Source organism: Nesoenas mayeri (genome assembly GCF_963082525.1).
Source record: "Nesoenas mayeri genome assembly, chromosome: 2".
NCBI classification, from domain to species: domain Eukaryota; kingdom Metazoa; phylum Chordata; class Aves; order Columbiformes; family Columbidae; genus Nesoenas; species Nesoenas mayeri.
The window spans coordinates 101,816,348-101,836,231 of NC_137543.1; the positions used below are offsets into that span (position 1 = coordinate 101,816,348).

Genomic DNA, 19,884 nt, shown 5'->3' on the forward strand with positions numbered 1-19,884 from the left:
TAACAGAAGCACAAACTGACACACATTCAGCAAACCAGATAACACCATCACAGTTCTATCAAAACTCCAAGGATATTCAAAGCTCTCTAAAACATTTGCGAACTGTCCTAGCGAAAAAACGAAAGTATTGTTAGTCAGCCTTTCTAAAGATTCGCTTGACCAATTAGCAAACACAGAGCCGTACTGCTCTTTAATCTCTCCTGGAGGCTTTTCAACGTAAAGCAGAAGCGAGTAGAAATTCATTAGCGGCTGCAATATAATGAAATAAACCAGTGACAAACCACACAGTATCATCATGAGCATTGTCCAGTTCCTTGTTGTTATATAATGAATACTTCGATTTAAAAAGAAGGCCCAACACAGATAGGGAATCAGTGAGCACAATGTAGAAAACAACTGATACAACTTATGCCATAACATCTTTAAATCAGTGTAATTCACTTTGCCTTAACACAACTAAATAATATCCAAAGCAAACAGATGCACAAGTATCATAACACTATGAGCTGGCACCATGCCAAGAAAATTGAAAGGTACATCAGAGCAGTAGAAAAGCCAAAAATCTCCAGATTTACCCCTTTCTCTTGCCCCACGTTGGGCACCAATTATCTGTCGAGGGTTAAGATTGCGGGGTGACAATAAAACCCTGGCAGATGTATTGTTAATCCCCTCTTCCCCCCCACTCCCCCCTTTTGCCCCTCCCTCTCCCCCCTTTCCACTAAGGAGAGGCAATTGGGAGGAAAAGAAGAACAGAGAGAAGAGAGTTGGAAAAAATTAAAGATGTTTTACTAATGCTACTAATAAGAATAGAGAAAATAATACAAAATATACAAAAGCAATCTTGAAAGTCTCAGCAACTGCAGAGCCGGCACCCAAAGTCCTGGATTAGATTCCACTAGGCCTCAGTTCGCAGGGACGACTAGCAAGATCCTCTCCTAATGTCGGCCATAGGGAAAAGAGAGCGAGATCCTCGTGATCTCCCATTTTATATGAAGTATTCACGTGAATAGAATGTTATACACAGTTGGTCAGTTGTTTCTCGTCGCCCCTCTCGCGAGATGTCCATCCATGCTATCAATAAGTTTGCATTCCATTGCTAGGTTTTACCAAAACATGTGTCTGGTTCTCCAGGAAAATGCAGTTAATATGAAGGCTTTAGCTGACAGGCAAAATTCACTGAAAGAGAAACTTGTTTTTAACAAAACCAGGACACCATGCAACTGAACTGTTTCTCTCACAGTTCCTTAGTCTAATTTATAACATACCTTCTACCTTCTGTAGCAAATGAATGGAGGACTACACAGTCAACAGTCTCCTTTAGTATGTAACCTTGATGCTTCCCAAAAAGCAGCTCCCTTCAGTTCACTGTGTGAGAAAGGGATCTAGAAAACATATATGATCACACAATGTGTCATTATCCCTGTATACAAGGCGCTGATAAAAGATGCACAGCAACTTTCATTCAAGAATTTCCATGTCTCTGTTTGTTGGTGATGATGGCTACCTCACAACCCAATCTTGTAATGAAGTTCACAGCAACGTCTTGCAGGCCAAATTCCCAACCAGTCCACACTGGTTTTGTTTTATGGTATCTCTACTGACAGGTTAGGAGGAAAAACCTCAGAAGAATATGATTGCCTATAGTCTGTGTGCTGTCAGGCTTTTCCCTGCCAAAGTCCTGGCTGCTAACAACTCAGTCAAACATCCTCTGGAAAGGACCTGCTGTGAAGCCCCTTGTGCCTCCTGCTATTAGTTTCTGTGCCCAGACATGTTAACTCTTGGAGGGCCTATGACAAACGAAAATTTTGCATACTTGCTACACAATTGGTAGAGATGTTGGAGTAGTTGTGCATTCCCAGTGTTGTCATCACTTAAAAGAATCTTGTCTGCAATTGCTAACCTAAAGATATGTAAATCCTTTCCGTCTTAGGCTGGTCTACTCATATAACAGAGAATGACTTGCAAAACATCTAATCGCGAACTACAGACACTACTGACCTTGCAGCTTTAGACATTTTGAAGCCTGCACTATTAATTGAGTCTTGCTTTAACACATATCTCCAGACTGTAAGATAAAGTGTCGTTCAGCTGAACATAGCTCATTACACGCTAGAAGGATTATGTAATGCAATATGCAAATGTATAACCAATTGGTTCTTTAGGGTGTGAATGCAGTGATAAGATTTTGCATATAATGTCTTTTGCTTTTCTTGCTGGCATGCTGCCTTTATTCCAGCATCCAGAGTTACACAACTCTGTAAATAAATATCTCGCCTCTGTGTGTTAAATTTGACCCATTTGTATGCACGCCGGGTAAGCAACCCTGGTTTCGGGACATCACCAGGGATGCTGCCAGCATCCCGACCCTCCTCAGCATGCTGCAGGCCGCTGGGCACCTCGCACGAGGGCTCCCTCCCCGCCATGCGGATGAGGTGACAGCTGCACTCCGTGCGCCGGCTGCGGCTGGGGGCGCCGCGCCCGCGACCTCTGCCGGTAGAGCCGCGCACACCCTTACCGGCACCTCAGGCCTCGGTTCCCCACGGCCCTGCGGAGAGCAGCGGGGCCGCCCCTGCCGGGGTTTGCCCGCGCAGCGACAGGCAGCACGTGCTCCCACTTGTGTGCCCCTGAGCCCAGGGCCGCTCCCCGGCCCTGCCCGCCCAACGCACCAGGGGACGCGCCCAGAGGCTGTGGCCCCCGCTCGGGGAAGGCTACGCCGAGCGGCGACTCGCTTCCTCCTGGCCTCCTCCTCCTGGGACCCGGGGAGAAAGCGGAAGGCATCACGAAACCGCCGCGGACTCCGCGGCGGCCGGTCCCCAAGGAGCAGCTGGGCGGCCGGCGCCACCGCGCTTCCCGCGCCTCGGCCCGAAGCAGAGAACCACAGCTCCCAGCGTGCCTCGCGCCGCCCCGGGGCTAGCAGGCCGACTCGCGCGCCGCCTGCAGGGAGTAGTAGTTCTCTCTCGCGCGACCGTGCATCTGGCGCGCGCGAAGCCGGAAACGTGCTTAGAGAGGAGGAGGGGCGCGCCGCTCTCCCGGGGCCGGAGGGGGTCAGCGCGAGCGGGGGTCAGCGCGAGCGGGGGTCAGCGCGAGCGGGGGTCAGCGCGAGCGGGGGTCAGCGCGAGCGGGGACCATCGCCTCGCCTCGCCTCGCCTCGCCTCGCCTCGCCTTCCCTTCCCTCGCCTCTCCTCTCCTTCCCTCCTTCCCTTCCCTCTCCTTCCCTTCCCTTCCCTTACCTTCCCTTCCCCTCCCCTCAAGGGCGCGCTGGGTGCGCCTGTGCCTTTAAGCTCGGCCAGACGCCCGGTGTCCCGCGCCTGCGCAGAGGGGTCGTGACCTCGCTGCCTGTTGGCGCCTCTGGTGACTATAGGGGCGCCCCCACTCCCGTCCCCCGCCCGAACGGTAGCGCCAGGCTCTGGCCCGCTGCTGGGCCAGCGGCGGCGGTGCGGGCGTTGCCATAGCGACATCCTCCCGGCTGGGACGATGGAGGGGCCGGCAGATAGGGGCGGCGCGGAAGGCCCGGCGGGGACGATCACGGAGATTCGGGCGCCGGGCCCGCGGCCGCTGCGGCTGCTGGAGTGGAAGGTGTCGGTGGGGGCGGCGGTGCAGATCGGGTCGGTGCTGGCGCTGTGCGCTCCGGTGCCGCCCGCCCCCCGCCCCGCCGCCGGCCCCACCACCCCGCCGCCCGCCGCGAGCGGCGCCAGCACCCGGCCGCAGCGGGCCGGCCCGGAGCGCAAGCTGAAAGCGGAGCGGCCCGGCGTGGTGCGGGAGCTGTGTGCGCGTCCCGGACAGGTCATTGCGCCTGGGTGAGTGCGTGGACGGCGGCGGGGGCTGGCGGGGACGCACGGCGGAGGCGGGCGAGCAGCCCGGGGAGCCTACCCTGGGACGAGGGTTTCGCGCTGCTTCTGAGGGGGCCGGGCTGGGCCTTGCTCCGCTGCCCGCCCTGCGGCGCGTCTGGCCCGGCCCCACGGCGCGGCGGGGAGCGGGTCCCCGCCGGAGCTGTGCTGCCTGCGCCATCGTCGCTCCCCATTCTATCCCTGCCGGCGCGGGGGGCGGGAAGGCGGTGCTGCTCTCTCCGCAGCTCGCAGCGGCTGCAGGCGCCGGCGGGGCGGTGTCCGGGGCTAGGAGCCCTGTCCCCTCCTTAGCTCCCTTTCCACGGCGTTTGGTGTGGATCGTCAAGCCTGTGAGCTGAGCATCCCTTCACGTATTGTAGGGTCCTCTGAAATGGCTCTTACTGGCAAAACTACTTGGAAATACTTTTTTTTTTTTCTTTGGTTGGCAGCTCGCTGTTGGCTTGGTGCAAAACTCGGTCAGAGAGGGTATAAGTTCCTGCTTGATAGGAGGAATTTTAATGGGAATCAGCACCGTGGAAAGACACTTTAAAATTACTAGGTACTATACATGTAATATTGGCAGCGTAAATGCTTTTAATAATGCAGATTTGTTAGCGTATAAGGCTTCACAAATATGAATGAGATGGTTTAACTTGAACTTTCAGAACAGCAAAGGATTAAATAAAAAGATTTTTCTATAGTTAAACAATGGCTTTGCTTTGAAAAGACTGGGTGTTGGTTACTTTTAAATTCTTAAATAAATAGATAGGGTATCTCATATTTCTAGGTTAAATTCGGCTAACAGTTTGCTACCCTGTACTTCAAGTAGTTTTTTTCTCAACAGGAAACTATTGAAACACAACTTCCTCTGTTTTATGAAAGCAAGTTATTTTCTTTTATTGCAGTTATCTTGATTTGGGTGAGTGCAGCCAGACCTTAACTTTCTTGATTGAAAATCACTAGTATATGCAAAACATTTGTGTGTGAGTGTGTTCTCAAAGGTTCAGGGAAAAAAACCTGATTCTCTTTTTGTCTGTTGGTAATGTAAAATGCTACGGAAGAGGTAGAAGTTATGTTTTTCTTGGTACAGAGAGTATTATTCTTTCTGAGATAAGACAATGGGCTTCCTTTTGTGCCACATCAGCTCTCTGCTAGTGCATCTGGTGCAACATGGACAATCTTTTAATATGTGATTTAGAATGAAAATATCCTAAATGCTACGTCAGATTAAAAGCATCTTAAAAGTACAGACTAAAATTTTAAAAGACCATATGCATGATGAAATTCATCTTGATAGTGCTGAGTGGAAAGGGAGATAAAGTTATCTTCTTATTTTTTCATTATGTTAGCAAAGCACTTGAGGGGAAAACAAAACAAAAAAGGTTTTAGTTCGTAAATGTAAAGAATTTAAAATACACTGGATCTGATGTAGCAGCATTTTAGGTTTAGCTTTACTCAATATAAACTTTAGAACTTGAATGCACTAATTCTTATACAGGGCTTTTATTGGAGTTGTTTAGTCTTGATTCACTTGATTATAATTAGCAAGTCTTTGCTTTGAGACAATTAGAAGATAGTGTTCTTTATTACTGTTGTTCTTGGCTTCTAAAACACTTGTATCTTATATCTCTAAAAGTTCTTAATATTGACCGTTGCTAGACGTTATAGTTCTGGAATTCTGACTTCTCAGTATGCATTCTCTGTTACGTGCTATAATGATATTTACTGGGTGAATGTGAAAGAGAATAGGTGGAAGAAGTGTGAAGTAAGCGTAGTAGAGGTGATCAAGAGTTGGAGACATAACTTCTAAGTGACTAAAGAAAAGCAGTTTTTTTGGTGAGCATTTAATTTCCTGTCTGTGTCTTCCTGTTCTGTGGTAATGGTAATAATAACATTGTACTACCTACCTTCAATATATGTTAAGGGTGTGCAGCATTAGAATACAGGTGTGACTATAGTAGGCAACATAGTTGAAATTTATTCAGCATCTCCAGAAGATACACTTTTTAAAATCCAAACTATCCAGGGTGGTAGGTGCCATTTGCTGCCTTCAAAAAAGTGGATTTGATCAGTTTAGCCCTTAATTATCTATTATCCAAAGATATGTGCAAATAAATCTCAGGCACTTAAACGCTATAGAAATACCATTTCTATTCCAAATATTTTTTCTTTTCATTAGAACATGAAGAACCTAAGTCGAATTATCCTTGTCAATTTGTTCATCACTATTTCTGAAAATAATGACATCTTTTAGCACAAGATACGTTTCTAACCTTTGGCATGAGATGAAATCTTTTGGCATGTGACAGTAATTTTCCACATATGTAGCAACTTAATTTTTTTTGTTGTTTGATTACCTACTTTTTTTGGCATTGACAGTGGTGTAAGCTGTCTGCAGGGAACAGGATGGTATGGAGACATGACAGCCCAAGGCAGACAGGAAGTAGATTTTGCTTATAGTAGCAGAGGTAGGCTTAGCACCAAATGTCAAACTGCAACTTGAGAAAGGAAGATATTTGTCCTGTTAGGACTGTAAATAGCAGAGATGACAGCAAGCAGTTAATGAAAGATCTTTGATGTTAATGAAGCATAATTTCTATGGGTGGCAGGAACAACAAATGTCAAAACTTCTGCACTGCTCTGTGTAGTATTAATGCTAGTTACCCATCAAGGTTAATAGTTCTGAAACTGATACAAGTATGTCAGGATTCTGGGTTGGGTCTGTATTTTGTTTTATGTGACTATTTACATAAGAGTTTCTAACATGAAATGATTATCCCTTTTCAAGCCCTACTGATGAGATAGACAACTGAAAGTCTATTGTTTGGTTCATATTAGTAGAGACTTACAAAATATTTACTACCTGTACATTTAAACTGGATATCTTTGTGTCTTTCTACATAGCTTTAATAGCTAAAACTTGTGTTCTGCAAAACATAAAGTATGTGAGTGTTGTAATAAAAATATTTTTGAACCTATCTGGATTCTAGTGAAGCAAAACTTTTATTTTCTCATTTTGCAGAAAATGGGAAAAAGGTGGGATTTTATTCTCTAATACTGTAGATTTTTAGCATTCTTCTGTATCAAAAACTTGATTATGTATTTTGAAAATGTATCTTCCTTTGGTTACCTAGTATCACAAAGCCTCAGGGCTTAGTTTACTACCCAAGATGAAAGACCCTTAGCCCTGGACCCCAATAACTTCCATCTTACAGTCTTCAAGGCAAATAAAATTCTGATGAATTACATTTTATTTTGAAGTGATGGCACTTGTAATAAACTACAGGAAAAACAAATTGCTTTTTCAGTTAGACACAAGTGTTTCCATAATAGCCTGTCAAATATTTAAGGAGCTCATTGGACTCTACAGAAAAACCTAATTGCCAAACACTAAGAATTGTTAAATAACACTTAACAGTCCCAGTGTACTACATCTCTCGCCTACTTCCTTTTAACCCTTGGATTCATTCTTTTTTTTTTAATAGCATCTGTTTTCACAAAACTTGTAGGAACTTCCTTATCTAAGAGAATCAAGCTACTCAGTCAGGTTAGGTTGGAAACAGGCATCAGACTCAGAAGTTACCAGTAATGTGGTGGTACCAGCATTCTGTCTGCAGCTCTTCATGGTGTGGCTTCCTTAGACTGTGGTTTTGTGGTTGCTTCAGGCTGATACAAGAGTTGGCTGGAAAGGGTGCTCGCACTTTTGTGTGCCTCCAGTTCGCATTGAGGTGGGTGTTGGAAATCATGTAGCTAAGGATAGCTTGATCTCTTTTTTTGCTTTCCATCCTTGCCACCTGACCTCCTGCAAAATGGTCCATACTGATTAACTCCTTTGTTTTGCTCAGTTGCTGCAACAGGAGTGTAGTGTAGCAGGAAAGGGAGGCTGATTTCTCTTTTCAGCAGTAGCCTGTATTTAGATCAAATGGTTGTGTAAATGCCAGTGGTGTCATTAGGGGGATAAAAATGACATGTTGACACCAGGAAATAACATTATTGGGATTGTGTATGTCCCATATGGCATTTTGTATGATGCTCTTTAGTAACACATTACTTGTATCCTTACAAGGTTTCTCCCAAACCATGGGAATTTCTACTCTGAGTTCTTACTAAAAGTTGCTTGTCATACTGGGGCTCAAAGACTGCCACTGTGTGAGTGGATGCAGAATCCCATGGGCCAGCAGACAGTGAGGTAGCTCATGGGACTATTTTGTGCATTTCTTCTACCTCACAAGGTACTGAAATAGTCCTTTCTGGAAGTGCAAAAGGAGGGGCTGGGCTTTCAGGAGAAACATGAGTGGGGAAAAAAAGTAAGCTATTGGCTTTCTTTGGCAGTAAGCTTTTGTAGCAGGTGCCTCTGAAAGTGGAGCCCACCTGTAAAGGTGGCCATGGCTAATGTGCACTCAAGTTAGAGCAGATCTGAATAACTGAGATAACCTGTCTGTTACTATGTTATGCTGTGTACCCTTAAGGTACAGCTCTTTGTAGTTTTTTTCAGGAAAGCTGTCTCATGGCTATGGTGCTCATGTGCTCTATCTGGCCTGTCCCTCTATCTAGCCTGTCCCCCCATCTGCAAGTGCGTGTTCTCCTCCCCTACTTTAAGAAGTTCTTACTCCTGTCCTCCTGTAACTCCTGCACTTGCTGCCATCATTCTTTGCTGCTGTAAGTGATGAAACATGGAGGGGGGGGAGGGGGGAGTGGAAAAAAGCAAACCCAAACTTTTATGGAATTGCTTGGTGGTTTTTGTACCTGGGTTCACTTAAGTGATCCAGTTAACTGGCTGTTACAACTGAGGAGTAGCAAATTGTAGTGTAGCTGTGAGAACTTTGTGGTGGCTTTCCCATTGCAATTAACCTGCTGGAGACCACAGCTAGATGGTGCTTGATACAAAGTTCTCAGATGTGGAGTCAGCAGTAGCGAACAGGCCAAAAAAAAGGCACCGATGCCTCTGGAATAAAAGCAAAATGCTCATACTGGATTTCATGAAAGTTTTAATTTTTTTTCCTTTTTTCCTTTCCTGTGCTGCTGATTGAAAGCAGATATGGTTAAAAGACTTGTTTTAGAAAGAGTCAAAATGTGTTAAGTCTGTAATTTCTGGGAGAACAGTGATGGGCTTATCGTCATCTGCGTCCTGAGGCCATTGGTGAATGTCTGTCCCTATCCTTGATTGTTGCAACAAAAATAAAATTTTGCTGTAATGGCACACCTAGTGTATCTGTTTCTTATTTACAAGCACATCTGGAAAGAATGTAAATAAGATCCTAGAGTGGGTTTCTTTATTTACTTGTTCAAGTTTCACTTAAATCCTGTTGAGTTTTGTTACTTAAAAGGAGCCCTGTGGGCAGTTTGCTGTCCTGTTGCAGTCCTTTGGCTATCGGAGTGGGTATTGGAATGATCTACCCCCTCCACAGCCACTGCCTAAAAAATGTGTGCCTTTCACAGCCTACTGGCTGTTTCCTAGTGCCTGGCTCATTCACACAGTTGTGACAGTTTGTAAAAACTGGAAAAAGATTTTTCAACTTTTGTGACAGTTTTCCTAGGAATGTTATTATTGAAGTAGCTCTGCTTTTTGCCAAGTGGGTCCTGGAGAAGTTTCAGGAGAAATAAGATGCTATTAATGCTGCCAGCAGTAGAATGTATTGGAATTCTTCAGATTTGGGGTGAGATCTGTTTCTTCTCTCTGGAAATGGAGCAGGGAGTGACCGTGTTCAAGTGGATTTCATTCATGACCCAGAGACGAGAACAAGCGGAAACCTGAACCCTTATTTGGTATATGCAGCCATTTAAAAATAGACCTGCACACTTGGATTCAGCTCACTCTTGTCTGATAATTGTCTTGGATCTTAGCTATTATGTTTTGAAAACCCCTCACTTCAACAGTAAAAGTGGTGTTTCCAGTTCTGAAATTCACAAAAATCATTTTACTTGAGTTCCATGCTTGTTCTTCCACAGCATATTCTTTTTTATAACTAAAGCATATGTGCTGAAATTTAAGTAAGTAAAATATTTAAGTATGCTTAAGCCTTAGTGGAGTTCAGGCCTTCTTTTTGCAGCATGAAGTAGTATATGGGTTGTTTGCATTTTTCCCCTGGGAGAAGTCTGCTTACGGTCCTGACAGCTGTACTTGAACCTCAGGCAGCTGTGTTGTACAGTGCTCAGAAGTTTGCTGGTGCTCTTGAGTTCTTCCTTTGTTGTTTGGCTTGAATGAATTGTTTGAGTGCCATGTCAAAGGGCTTGATATCATGTACATTTTATCTCCAGCAAGCATCATCATTAAATTAGGCGTTTTGGCTGTATTTAGATGTGCAGAGGGAGAACTGATATTTAGCTGTGCTACTTGGTATGTGATAAGGAATCAAAGTGGTGTTTAGGAACATTATTGGTGAATAATTTAGAACTGTAATTTACTTGTAAGAATCTCTGCTCTGTTAAAATCAAAAGGGTGGGATGAAGTGTTTCTTATACATGAACAGAAACACTTATGTCCTAATTTGAATCATACCTCAGCCCAGGAGTATATCAGCTCCTACTTTCACATTCCTGGAGTGTGATGTTACCTTTGGTACAAAGTAGAGAATGCATGAAGAAATTTTGGCTTCTCTGCTGGCGTCGAAAGACTATTTTTCCTGAACTATTGAAAACCAATTAAAGTGGAGTAAAAACTCAGTCATTGTAAACTCTTATGCAAATTTCTGTAGCTGATGTCATGGTTTTTTTTGGCCTTTTAGGTCTCTGTATTTTCAGGTTGTTACACTGACAACAGGTTTAAGATGGGAAATTCTGACACAATCCTTAGTGTGAGTTGGAAGCCTAAAACGAAGCAATTTGTTGATGAATCAAGGTAAAAAAATAGCAAGATGGACATATCATTAAAGGGAGGAGTGAAAAGAGTCAAGTGAAGTAGTGGGAACATAGGGGAATGAGAGAAGAAGTAAATAATCAAACAATGAATTGCTAGTAGTGAAGGGCCACAAAAATAGCTTGTCTCTTGTGCAGTTCTTGTACAAAACCAAGAGCTACTATTTATTATTTGTTTTCTGTGAAATACCATGTTTAAGAAAGGAGATCTTAAATGCTTACAAAAGGAAGAGGAGGTGTAATTTTCAAGCAGATGATGACTGCCAGTGAGAACGGAATAAATCTGCCCTTTTATAAAAGGGAATATTGTTAGTATGATGGCTTGTGAAGACTTGTCTTTAAATAAACCTAACCTGAATGTAGTTTTTACTCTCAGAGGGAAAAAAAAATCCTTAGTGTGGGCATCAATGGGTTGTCAAGCACTGGAAGAGGCTGCCCAGGGAAGTGATTGTGTTTAAAAGATAGGAGATGTGGTGCTTAGGGACATGGCTTAGTGGTGGACTTGACAGTGCGAGGTTTGTGTTTGGGCTCAATGGTCTTAAAGGTCTTTTCCAACCTAAATGATTCTGTGATTCTCAAGTTTCCATATTCAATTTTCATTACTTTGTAGCTCAGTACCTTGTTAATGGGGAGTTGTAAGTAATCGAGTAAAACTGTTTCTAGACAGACAATGCTTGTTTTGTTAATACACTGAAATTATTTGCTAAGCTAAGGTTAGAAACTGACATGTATGTTACTGTGACTTTTAAAGATGTGGAATTGAATATTTTGAATACTTAGTTGGTGTCTTTTTCTCCATGTTGGTGCAAAAGCATGTTTTTTAGGGCGCTGTCAAATCATAACCAGAAATTATTCTGTGAACTGTTTCATTCTACAGTCATTAAGTGTCTGAAATCAACCTGCAATAAGTGGAATGACTACATCTTTTTCAGGGGTGTCTTGGTGAGACTGGAGGGATGCAGCCATCCTGTTGTTATGAAAGGCTTATGTGCAGAATGTGGCCAGGACTTAACTCAGTAAGTATTCTCAGCTCTTTTTTTTCCTCCTCTTCTTACTTGTGATTAGGGATCCAAGCTCTTCCTTCTCTCATTTACCTCGTTGCTTCTCTGTTCTGGGTCTCAGTTGTTGTGAATCATATCTATACTGTGAAGTTGTAGATACTAGTAGGGAGGGAGAACAGAATTCATACTGCCATACTGTCTATTGAGACTGTTCCTCTAAGGTAAGTTGAGAGGGAATTTCCTCCAGAAGTTAAATTTCAGCATAAAGCACTTTTCACATTTGCTTTTAAGAAAAATAAATATATGTATCTATTGAGATTCGCTCATGAAATTGTTGTTTAAAGTCGAGTGGTCTGAATATGCTAATTCTTGATCACATTATTCATAGTGTAATAATCTAATAAAGTGTATTTCTTTACTGAAAAATTGCTGCTTGTAGGCAGTAATTGGTGTTCCTTGTGGAGAAAACCAACACATGAAGAGTGAATAGGCAAGATCTGTGCTGCTGTTGCAAAGTGTCTTAATTTTGCACCAGGCACTTGTTCTGTCACCCTGAAATTTTCAAATATGTGCCCTCTTTCTCCTTATATGTCACTGTAGTCACAGATACTTTGTTTAGAACTGTATTTCCTTTCAGCCATTACAAGGATTCATAACTAGGAATATGTGTGAATAAGATGACATGTGGATACTTACAGTTCATGTTACAAGTTTATGACTTAATAACTCTGCACACTCCGGTTTTGTGGAAATAAATGTAGAGTAACTTACTACCGTAGGTAGAAAATGTAATGAGCATGCATCCAGACATAAATTCTCATCACAGTGTATCCTACTGTGCTTTTTATGTACTTGCAACTGAGAGTTTTAAGGTGTGTCAGCGCTGACTTAATAAACTGGAGAGTTTTATCTGTGCAGGTGTAAATACCTGTGAGGTAATATCAGTCTCATTTGTGTGACCTTGCTTCATTGATAATGTGTCTGAATGGGAGCTAGCTGGTTTCCAGTGCTTTCAATTTAAGGCTTCAGAACTTGTTTGGTTTGGGGTTTTTTTTTTGTGAAATGTTCTGCCATGGAACTAAAGGAATTTAAGCCTTAGGCCAAAAAGAAAGCAAATTCAAAATGTGATTGTATTTCTCTTTTGCCTTGTCTCATTGCTAATGAGTTGGTGAAGAGGATGTTTCTTATGCATAGCAAATTACTAATTCAACAGCTGTTTTTAAAAAATGGACTGTACAGTAGCCTGGATTTTAGAAATGAATGTTGCATGCTCATTTCATTTGGAAGGAAATACCTTGGTTTCATTTTAATTTGTGTTCATTATTAAGAGTTATTTTGAGACCATTATCTGGTAAACCAGCGCAAGTGGACTGAAGATTGAAAATCTTACATGTAGCCCAGTTAATGGTTGGATATAACTTTTAATGAAAGGTTGACTGTTAATATTTTGTAAACAAGTATTATTTGGTAAAACAAACCTAACAAAAAGTTAGGATAATAGCAGATGGCAGCTTTTCCTGCCCTGAATGAACACTTGATTCAAGGTTTAAATACAGTCACATCTAAATGTGGCTGCACTGTTATTATGTCATTAAAAAAAAATAGATCAATTTAGGGTATGCAGTGAATTTAGTTTTTTCAATTAATACTCCTAATTCAGATAATGTCTTAATTTTATACAAAGTGACTTATACATCTGGAAAATTGTGTTATGTCTGCTGAGCCTATGTTAGCAGGCAATACAAAAGCATCAATGCTTTTCTTGCTCGAAGAAAAGTGAGAGCAGCCTGTTCAGTCAGCTTGTTGGGTGTTAGTGGTGCATACTTTCTGTTAAATAGTTCTTATGCTTATTCATAAATGGTCTGAAAACAGCTAATCATTTCTAAAGGCTCATTTAAAATACTGTTCAGTGTTATATATGGTGTTCTGAACCCTGAAGCAAAGGATGTAAGATTCTAAAATGTACGTGTAAACTTTGGACCAAATGAAATATAATGGTAGTTCCCCACAAGTTAATCTGCCTAAGCTGGAAGCTAGGGATACTGACACTAAGTGCAATTACTTGGTCAGTTTTCAAGGAATTTCAGACACCTGTGTGTAGACACACACTCATACATATATATGAGGATTATATGTATTCTGTATGTATTGATACTTATCTCTATGTACAATACATTTATATATCATATTTTTTTATACTAGTGAGACTATATGTGTGTATAATAAACACATAAGTAAAATAAATACAGGCACACCCATGTAGTACCTTGTTCTGTTTGTGCCAAAGGGAAAAGCATGTATGGGGATTTTTGTAGATGCTTTTCTTGAAGCAGCAGTCACATATAAGTCACTCTGCTATGCATAAAGAGTAATTCTGTCTATCCTTTGCATAAATTTATTTAAAAGTCTGGCTTGGAGAAAAGTAGATAATGCCATCCTGAGTGACTGAGAAAAAAAAATTTAAATTTGAGTGTTTTGGTAGTTATACTTGGTTTATAACTGATGCCAATCAATATATAGATGTCTGTTTCATCTTAGTGAAAATTATTTCCATGAAATAATTATATGGAAGCATAACTAATTACAGTGACTCTTCGCAAGGTTTCTGTGGTGAGCTGCTTTGATCTCTATATCCACTTTGTTCAGTAACTTGCATTAACAAGAATTTGAAAGTGTTAGTCAAAATAGCTCCCTTTAATCATAGTTTTATGGTGGTGACTAGTTTGATACTATAGATTTTAGTGTGTTCAACTTTTCACTGAACTATTACTCTCTCTTTTGATGTATCTTACCTGCGTGATTAGGATACAAAGCAAGAATGGAAAGCAGAATGTGCCATTATCCACAGCAACTGTGTCTATGGTTCACAGTGTCCCAGAACTTAAAGTTAGCTCTGAGGTAAGTACCATCATGCTTTCTTTAGTCACTGTAGCTCCACAGTTGAGAAGCTTAATTATAGAAGTTACTTCTATGTTGTGTATACTTCATACAGTAAGTTTCACTTCCCTTTGAAGAGGAATTTGGTGTTGAACATCAGTAGCCTGTTTGTTTTGTTTTTTGGGGTTTTTTTGAGTTTACACTACTGCTGATTGATTATTATCAGGGTTTATAGTGATTTTTTTAGAGCTGTGCACTGAATATATGTCACTTCTGTGACAGCAGCCTGAAAATTTACTACTGTGATGTTTTGGCTCTAAGAATGAGCAGCTTGTGGGAAGTTCAGTTTCCACAAGCTGAAATGTGTTCCAAGCTTGCCGTGTCTTTGAAACCTTCACCTTCACTTTGAAATTGGTCCTACTAGATACAGTAAAGCTAGTTTGTTTGCAACTTACCTGTGTTAAATTGATTTCACTATTTTTCAAATATTCCATTCAGATAAGTTAATAAAAAATAAATAAACAGAAATAAAAAAGCTTGTTCATTTTTCAGTTTATTTAGAGGAAAACACATGTTTATTTTGAAGATAAGCATTCTATTTATCTTCCTTACCAACTTGATCTTTCTTTGCCCTTTTATGCCCTTTTATGTTGCTGCTTGCCCCCCCCCCTTTTTTTTTTTTTTTTGATAACTCCTCAAGCAACACCAATGAGAAGATGTAAGCAGCTAAAAGTGTATTTGTCATAGAGGAGTGTTACAAAGGGCAATTTGCACTTGTCTCCTGCTTCTTCATAATGCTCCGCTTTACTTTTTAGTTTAGCTGTCTTGTCAGCAACTCTGCAGGTTGCTATCAGAAGTGGTTAATGTGAACACAGAGCTTAATGTGGTACTTGAAAGTTTGTAAATATGGAGAAGAGTTGTAAACTTCAACTCAGATTCACGGAAGTATAAGGTCTTTGGTATCAGTGCCCACACAGAGCTACATAATCTAACTATATCTGAGGGTATATATTCTTCAAGATCAAGTTAACAGTTATAATAATTTGTCATTAGCAGCTTCAGTTTAATACCCAGTCTAGTGTGGTCAGACTTGTTGTACCTAGTTGATACAAAATTACTGAATGTAGCAGCCAAAGTTTTCAGGCCTGCTGATGAACTTGTCCTTTGGGTTCCCCAAAGCTACTGCTATTTCCTCTCAAAACTCTTGGCCTTTAATTTGGTGGTTACTTGTCTGTTAAATTTGGAAGTTGTTGTGTAGACTTTATCAATTTTAACAGCTACTAGTTACAAAGATCTGAGAGCAGACTTTGGGAATTTTTTTCATGTAGAAAAATTGTGGACAAAGCTACCATCACTACAGTTACGTTGAAGTATCATTTCTTATGCAGTTAGTTTGCAGCAGAAAACTCAAGTTTGCAATACACAGAAGGCAACAAACCTAATTTATTTCTTCTAAACTAAGCTTAGTTATGAATATTTTGTTACAGCAAGCTGAGCAGTTAGGAAGAGAAGATCAACAGCGACTACATCGAAATCGAAAACTGGTGCTCATGGTAGATTTGGACCAGACGTTGATCCATACTACAGAACAGCACTGCCAACAAATGTCCAATAAGGCAAGTATTTGGTCTTGACTTTCAAACCAAAGTAAAAACAGAAGTACTTCTAACCATATTTAAAGAATGCTTCTTTAAAAAAATTATGTGGTTAGCTGAAATTGCAGTTGAAGAATAACAGAAAATGAGAAACAAGTTTTCTGAAATATGTTCTTTTTTTCCTTTACATTTAAATTGACTGTTTTCTTTCTTCCGCTTATGCTTTCCTGCACTTTTCCAAGTCACTTTAAGTGAGAAGTTTCACATAGCTATTTTTAATCTCTACTTTCCTTCTACAATTCACATTTGGAGCACTCAGTAATGAGACTTTTTTCCTTCCTAAGTCTGAGGCAGATACAGTGAATTACTTTGAAGTCCCTTTTAAAGTAATGCTGTGTGTTACTTTGTCTGTCATTCCATGAATATATCGACCGAGGTTTTTTTGGTTTGTTTGTTTTTTTTATTTGTTTGTTTTTGTTTTTTTTTTCCTTCAGTTGTCTTTTTTTTTGGAGGTGAGTTTGGGTGGTGGTGTTTAACTTCTTTGTGAAATACTTGTCATTGAACTGATAGGGACTACTGGCTTGTAATATTTCTAATTTAGAAACTTTAAGAGTAGAGGCACATTGGAATGTGTCTACAGTGTCTTGAACAGGAGAATGCGGATTCAAACTCCAATGTGACGCAAACTATGGTTGCTTAGTTCCTCTCTCTTTCCTCTTGCCATTCTTTCATGCCCAATAGGTTCAGTATGTGTTCACACCTGCTAGCAGAAAAAAACCAAACCTGTAAATGTACTTTGCAGTTGAGAGGAAAGGGAACAGTGAATATTCAGCTTAAATGTTGAAAAAAGTTTGTGAATTTGAAAAGCTATATCTTCATCAGTATAAATGCATGTTTTGAAGAAAAACTATTTTTTAGAAGATTTTGAGATTTTTAACTGAGATCTTTATCTGCAAAGTTATTTCCTGGTTTGCTATCTGAAGGTATGTTTCCATAGATATAATATATTTTCATGCAACAAGGTCTTTCTCTGAGCTCAATATGTAATGAAACTAATTTGAGCGAAGTCCACTGAGTAGTACTGTTTAGGGTGAGATCTTGAACTTCCTGAGAAATTTCTCAAGTTGCTTTTCCATATTGGTGTACCATAAGTAAAGATTTGAGTGAAAATTACCTTGATCATAAACTTTTCAACAGTGCAGTTTCCTGCATTTGAAAAACTTAGTGTTTGACTGCCTGGCACAGAGCAAAAATGTGCTTTGGATTTTACTCATCCACATAATTTTTATGTCTGAAACTCACTTTAAGAATACTGATACTTTTTTTTTTTTTTTTTTTTTTGGTATTTTGATAATATGAAACATACTTTTTTTCTTCTAGGGAATATTTCATTTCCAGTTAGGTCGAGGTGAGCCTATGTTGCATACTCGTTTGCGTCCTCATTGTAAGGAATTCTTGGAAAAAATTGCCAAGCTGTACGAATTACACGTTTTTACTTTTGGCAGCAGGCTGTATGCACATACAATTGCAGGTGAGTAGTACATTACATTTAACAATATTTATATTATCAGCCTTCATATCCATATAACTAGTTTTCTTTCTGTGGTTCATTTCAAGTATTTGTTCTTTGAATTGTACAATAACACTGCCTGTAAGCAGAATTCTTGGCTTGTTTACAAGGCAGTAACTGTATGGCCTGTAATTTTAAAAATAATCATTTTTTTTTACCATCAGATATGTGCCTTTTTTGCTTCCATGATGGTTAGAGAATCAGATTGTGGCATGACAATTAGTGCCTTCCTATTGAATTAAGTAAGAAATTATGCTGATGGGCTCTAAAATGGTCTGCAACATCACTTTTTTTAGAAGTCTAAAACAACAGTTCCATAAAAATCAACAATGTGAAACTATCTCCTCTTGTGGAGGAGGTAACCTCCCTCTGCTGTGTCCTTTCACAAAAGGTAATTTGGCTGCTATAAATCAATTTATAGCAGTTCTGTTTGTGTCCTGGAGCTGAGATGTGCTTGTATAAGGAAAAGCACAGATCTAGCAATATTTTCATATATTCTTGTCAAGAACTTAGAAATACTTTCTCCTAGTAACTGAAAACTTGCATTTAAAATATAGCAGTAGTAGTCTATAGTGTGGGTTGCTGACTGGAATGTTTTGGGTTTTTTCCAACAAGCATAAAAGAAACCTACAAGCATATGGGTCAAATTTGTGTTAAGAGTATGACCATGTGTTTAAACTGTAATGTTGGCTTTCACTCCATCTTGAGTCTGCCTTGACAGAACAGCATTTTCACCTCAGTCTTTCCTTTAAGCCTGTCAGACTAAGACAATATAATTAACAATGTTTTAGGTTATGACTCTGCATGTCAAACTGTCCTTGCTGCTGCTCCATGTCTCCTAGCTTTTTTTGTAAGTTGTCTTTTACGTATGCTTTTTTGTGTCATGTTGCCACTACTGCCTTGAGCAATGCTATTCCAATTATCCCACTTCTTGACAAGAAAGGAAGATGCCAAAACAGTTGAAGAGCTGACTATCCTAGTTAGCTCTAGAACAGTTTAGAAAAGAATTGTGTAAAGAGAGGATTCTTTATGTATGTTGAATAAGCCACAGGTGTTTGTAATGACAAATGTAAGAGACTTCTGTAATCAGAAAGTGATACCTATTTGTGATCTCCAGCTAATTCTTCTTCAAAGAAAGTTCAGGAGAAGCATGCCTTGTCCTGCCCATCCACGTGTATGTTTCTACATTAGTCGATATTTATTGTCTGAGTTGTTTGAAGAATCTTCCTAAAGCTTTGTCACTCTTGCTCTTGGATTATACATTGTGTGTTGCTAATGCATTAACACTTTTGCAGCCTGCTGTCCTTAGAATGTGATTATTTCTTGTGTAGCAAAAGGAGAATGGTTTTCTTATACGCTTGATCTAAATACCCAATAGTAAGAAAGTGGGTGGTCAGTCTTTGTCACTTGGATCTATGTGCCAAAATCTGCATGTGGCCTAAGGTCAGAAGACGTATAGCAAATATGCTTCAGATCTAGGGAGAAAAATGAGTTGCAGAGGCAATTAACTCATGATGTGTAAGTGCTTTTCCAATTATTGATCTTCTCTCAGTGTGTGATTTGGTCCTGTGTTTGTTCTTTTTGATCTCTGAGTCAATGTTTAGATTACCTTGCAGTCCCTATGCTGGCACAGACTGATTGATGCCTGTGATGTGACATGCCTCTCTGTGGGCATCATACTTGAGCTATTCAATCTGTTCCATAGAGGAAATAGCCACCAAATGAGCAATGTAGGGTATTGCTACTTCCTGACATCCAGAGACTTTTGATTTTTGCCTCAAGCTGTCTAACTTCATCAAAAATATTCAAACTACAAGTGGGTTACTCACACAATTATAATGATAGTTTGAGCTGAAATATGTGGATATGGAGAAACAGTTCATAGAGCCTTTGGTCCATGTACTCACCTGCGTATCCAAGATATAGCAACAGAAAAATATAAACCTAATACATATGGAGAACACTTGATGGCAGTATTGGTTAAATCATTCTCACAAAGAGCTGTCACTTTGATATTTTGCTGTTATCCCTATGTTACATAAAGGAAAAACTTGTAATAAAATGGCAGGTATCTTTTTAATAAGAAAAATGTTGTTTTCTTAGGTCCTCCATATACATCCTATATTTCTTGCTGAAGTCTGAACTCTGAGCTGCTCCTTCCA

General features: G+C 40.5%; 1 protein-coding gene and 1 long non-coding RNA gene across 5 annotated transcripts in view; one reads left to right on the top strand and one right to left on the bottom strand.

Annotated features, from left to right (window-relative positions):
• Positions 1-731: 731 nt before the first annotated feature.
• LOC308037151 lies at positions 732-3,312 on the bottom strand. Its single transcript, XR_013921734.1, has 3 exons — positions 3,231-3,312; positions 1,266-1,382; positions 732-1,176 (listed from the first exon to the last, which is right to left on the bottom strand). It is a non-coding gene; the product is annotated as an uncharacterized lncRNA (long non-coding RNA).
• CTDP1 (CTD phosphatase subunit 1) overlaps positions 3,119-19,884 on the top strand; it is a 109,985-nt gene continuing 93,219 nt past the window's right edge. For all 4 annotated transcript variants that reach the window (XR_013921733.1, XM_080338692.1, XM_080338691.1 and 1 more), the window contains exons 1-5: positions 3,119-3,797; positions 11,612-11,695; positions 14,485-14,578; positions 16,045-16,173; positions 17,533-17,683. Coding sequence is in view for 3 of the 4 variants with exons in the window: in XM_080338692.1 (XP_080194818.1) it covers positions 3,475-3,797; positions 11,612-11,695; positions 14,485-14,578; positions 16,045-16,173; positions 17,533-17,683 (781 nt within the window). In the remaining variant the exon portion in view is untranslated. The remainder of the gene's footprint in view (positions 3,798-11,611; positions 11,696-14,484; positions 14,579-16,044; positions 16,174-17,532; positions 17,684-19,884) is intronic.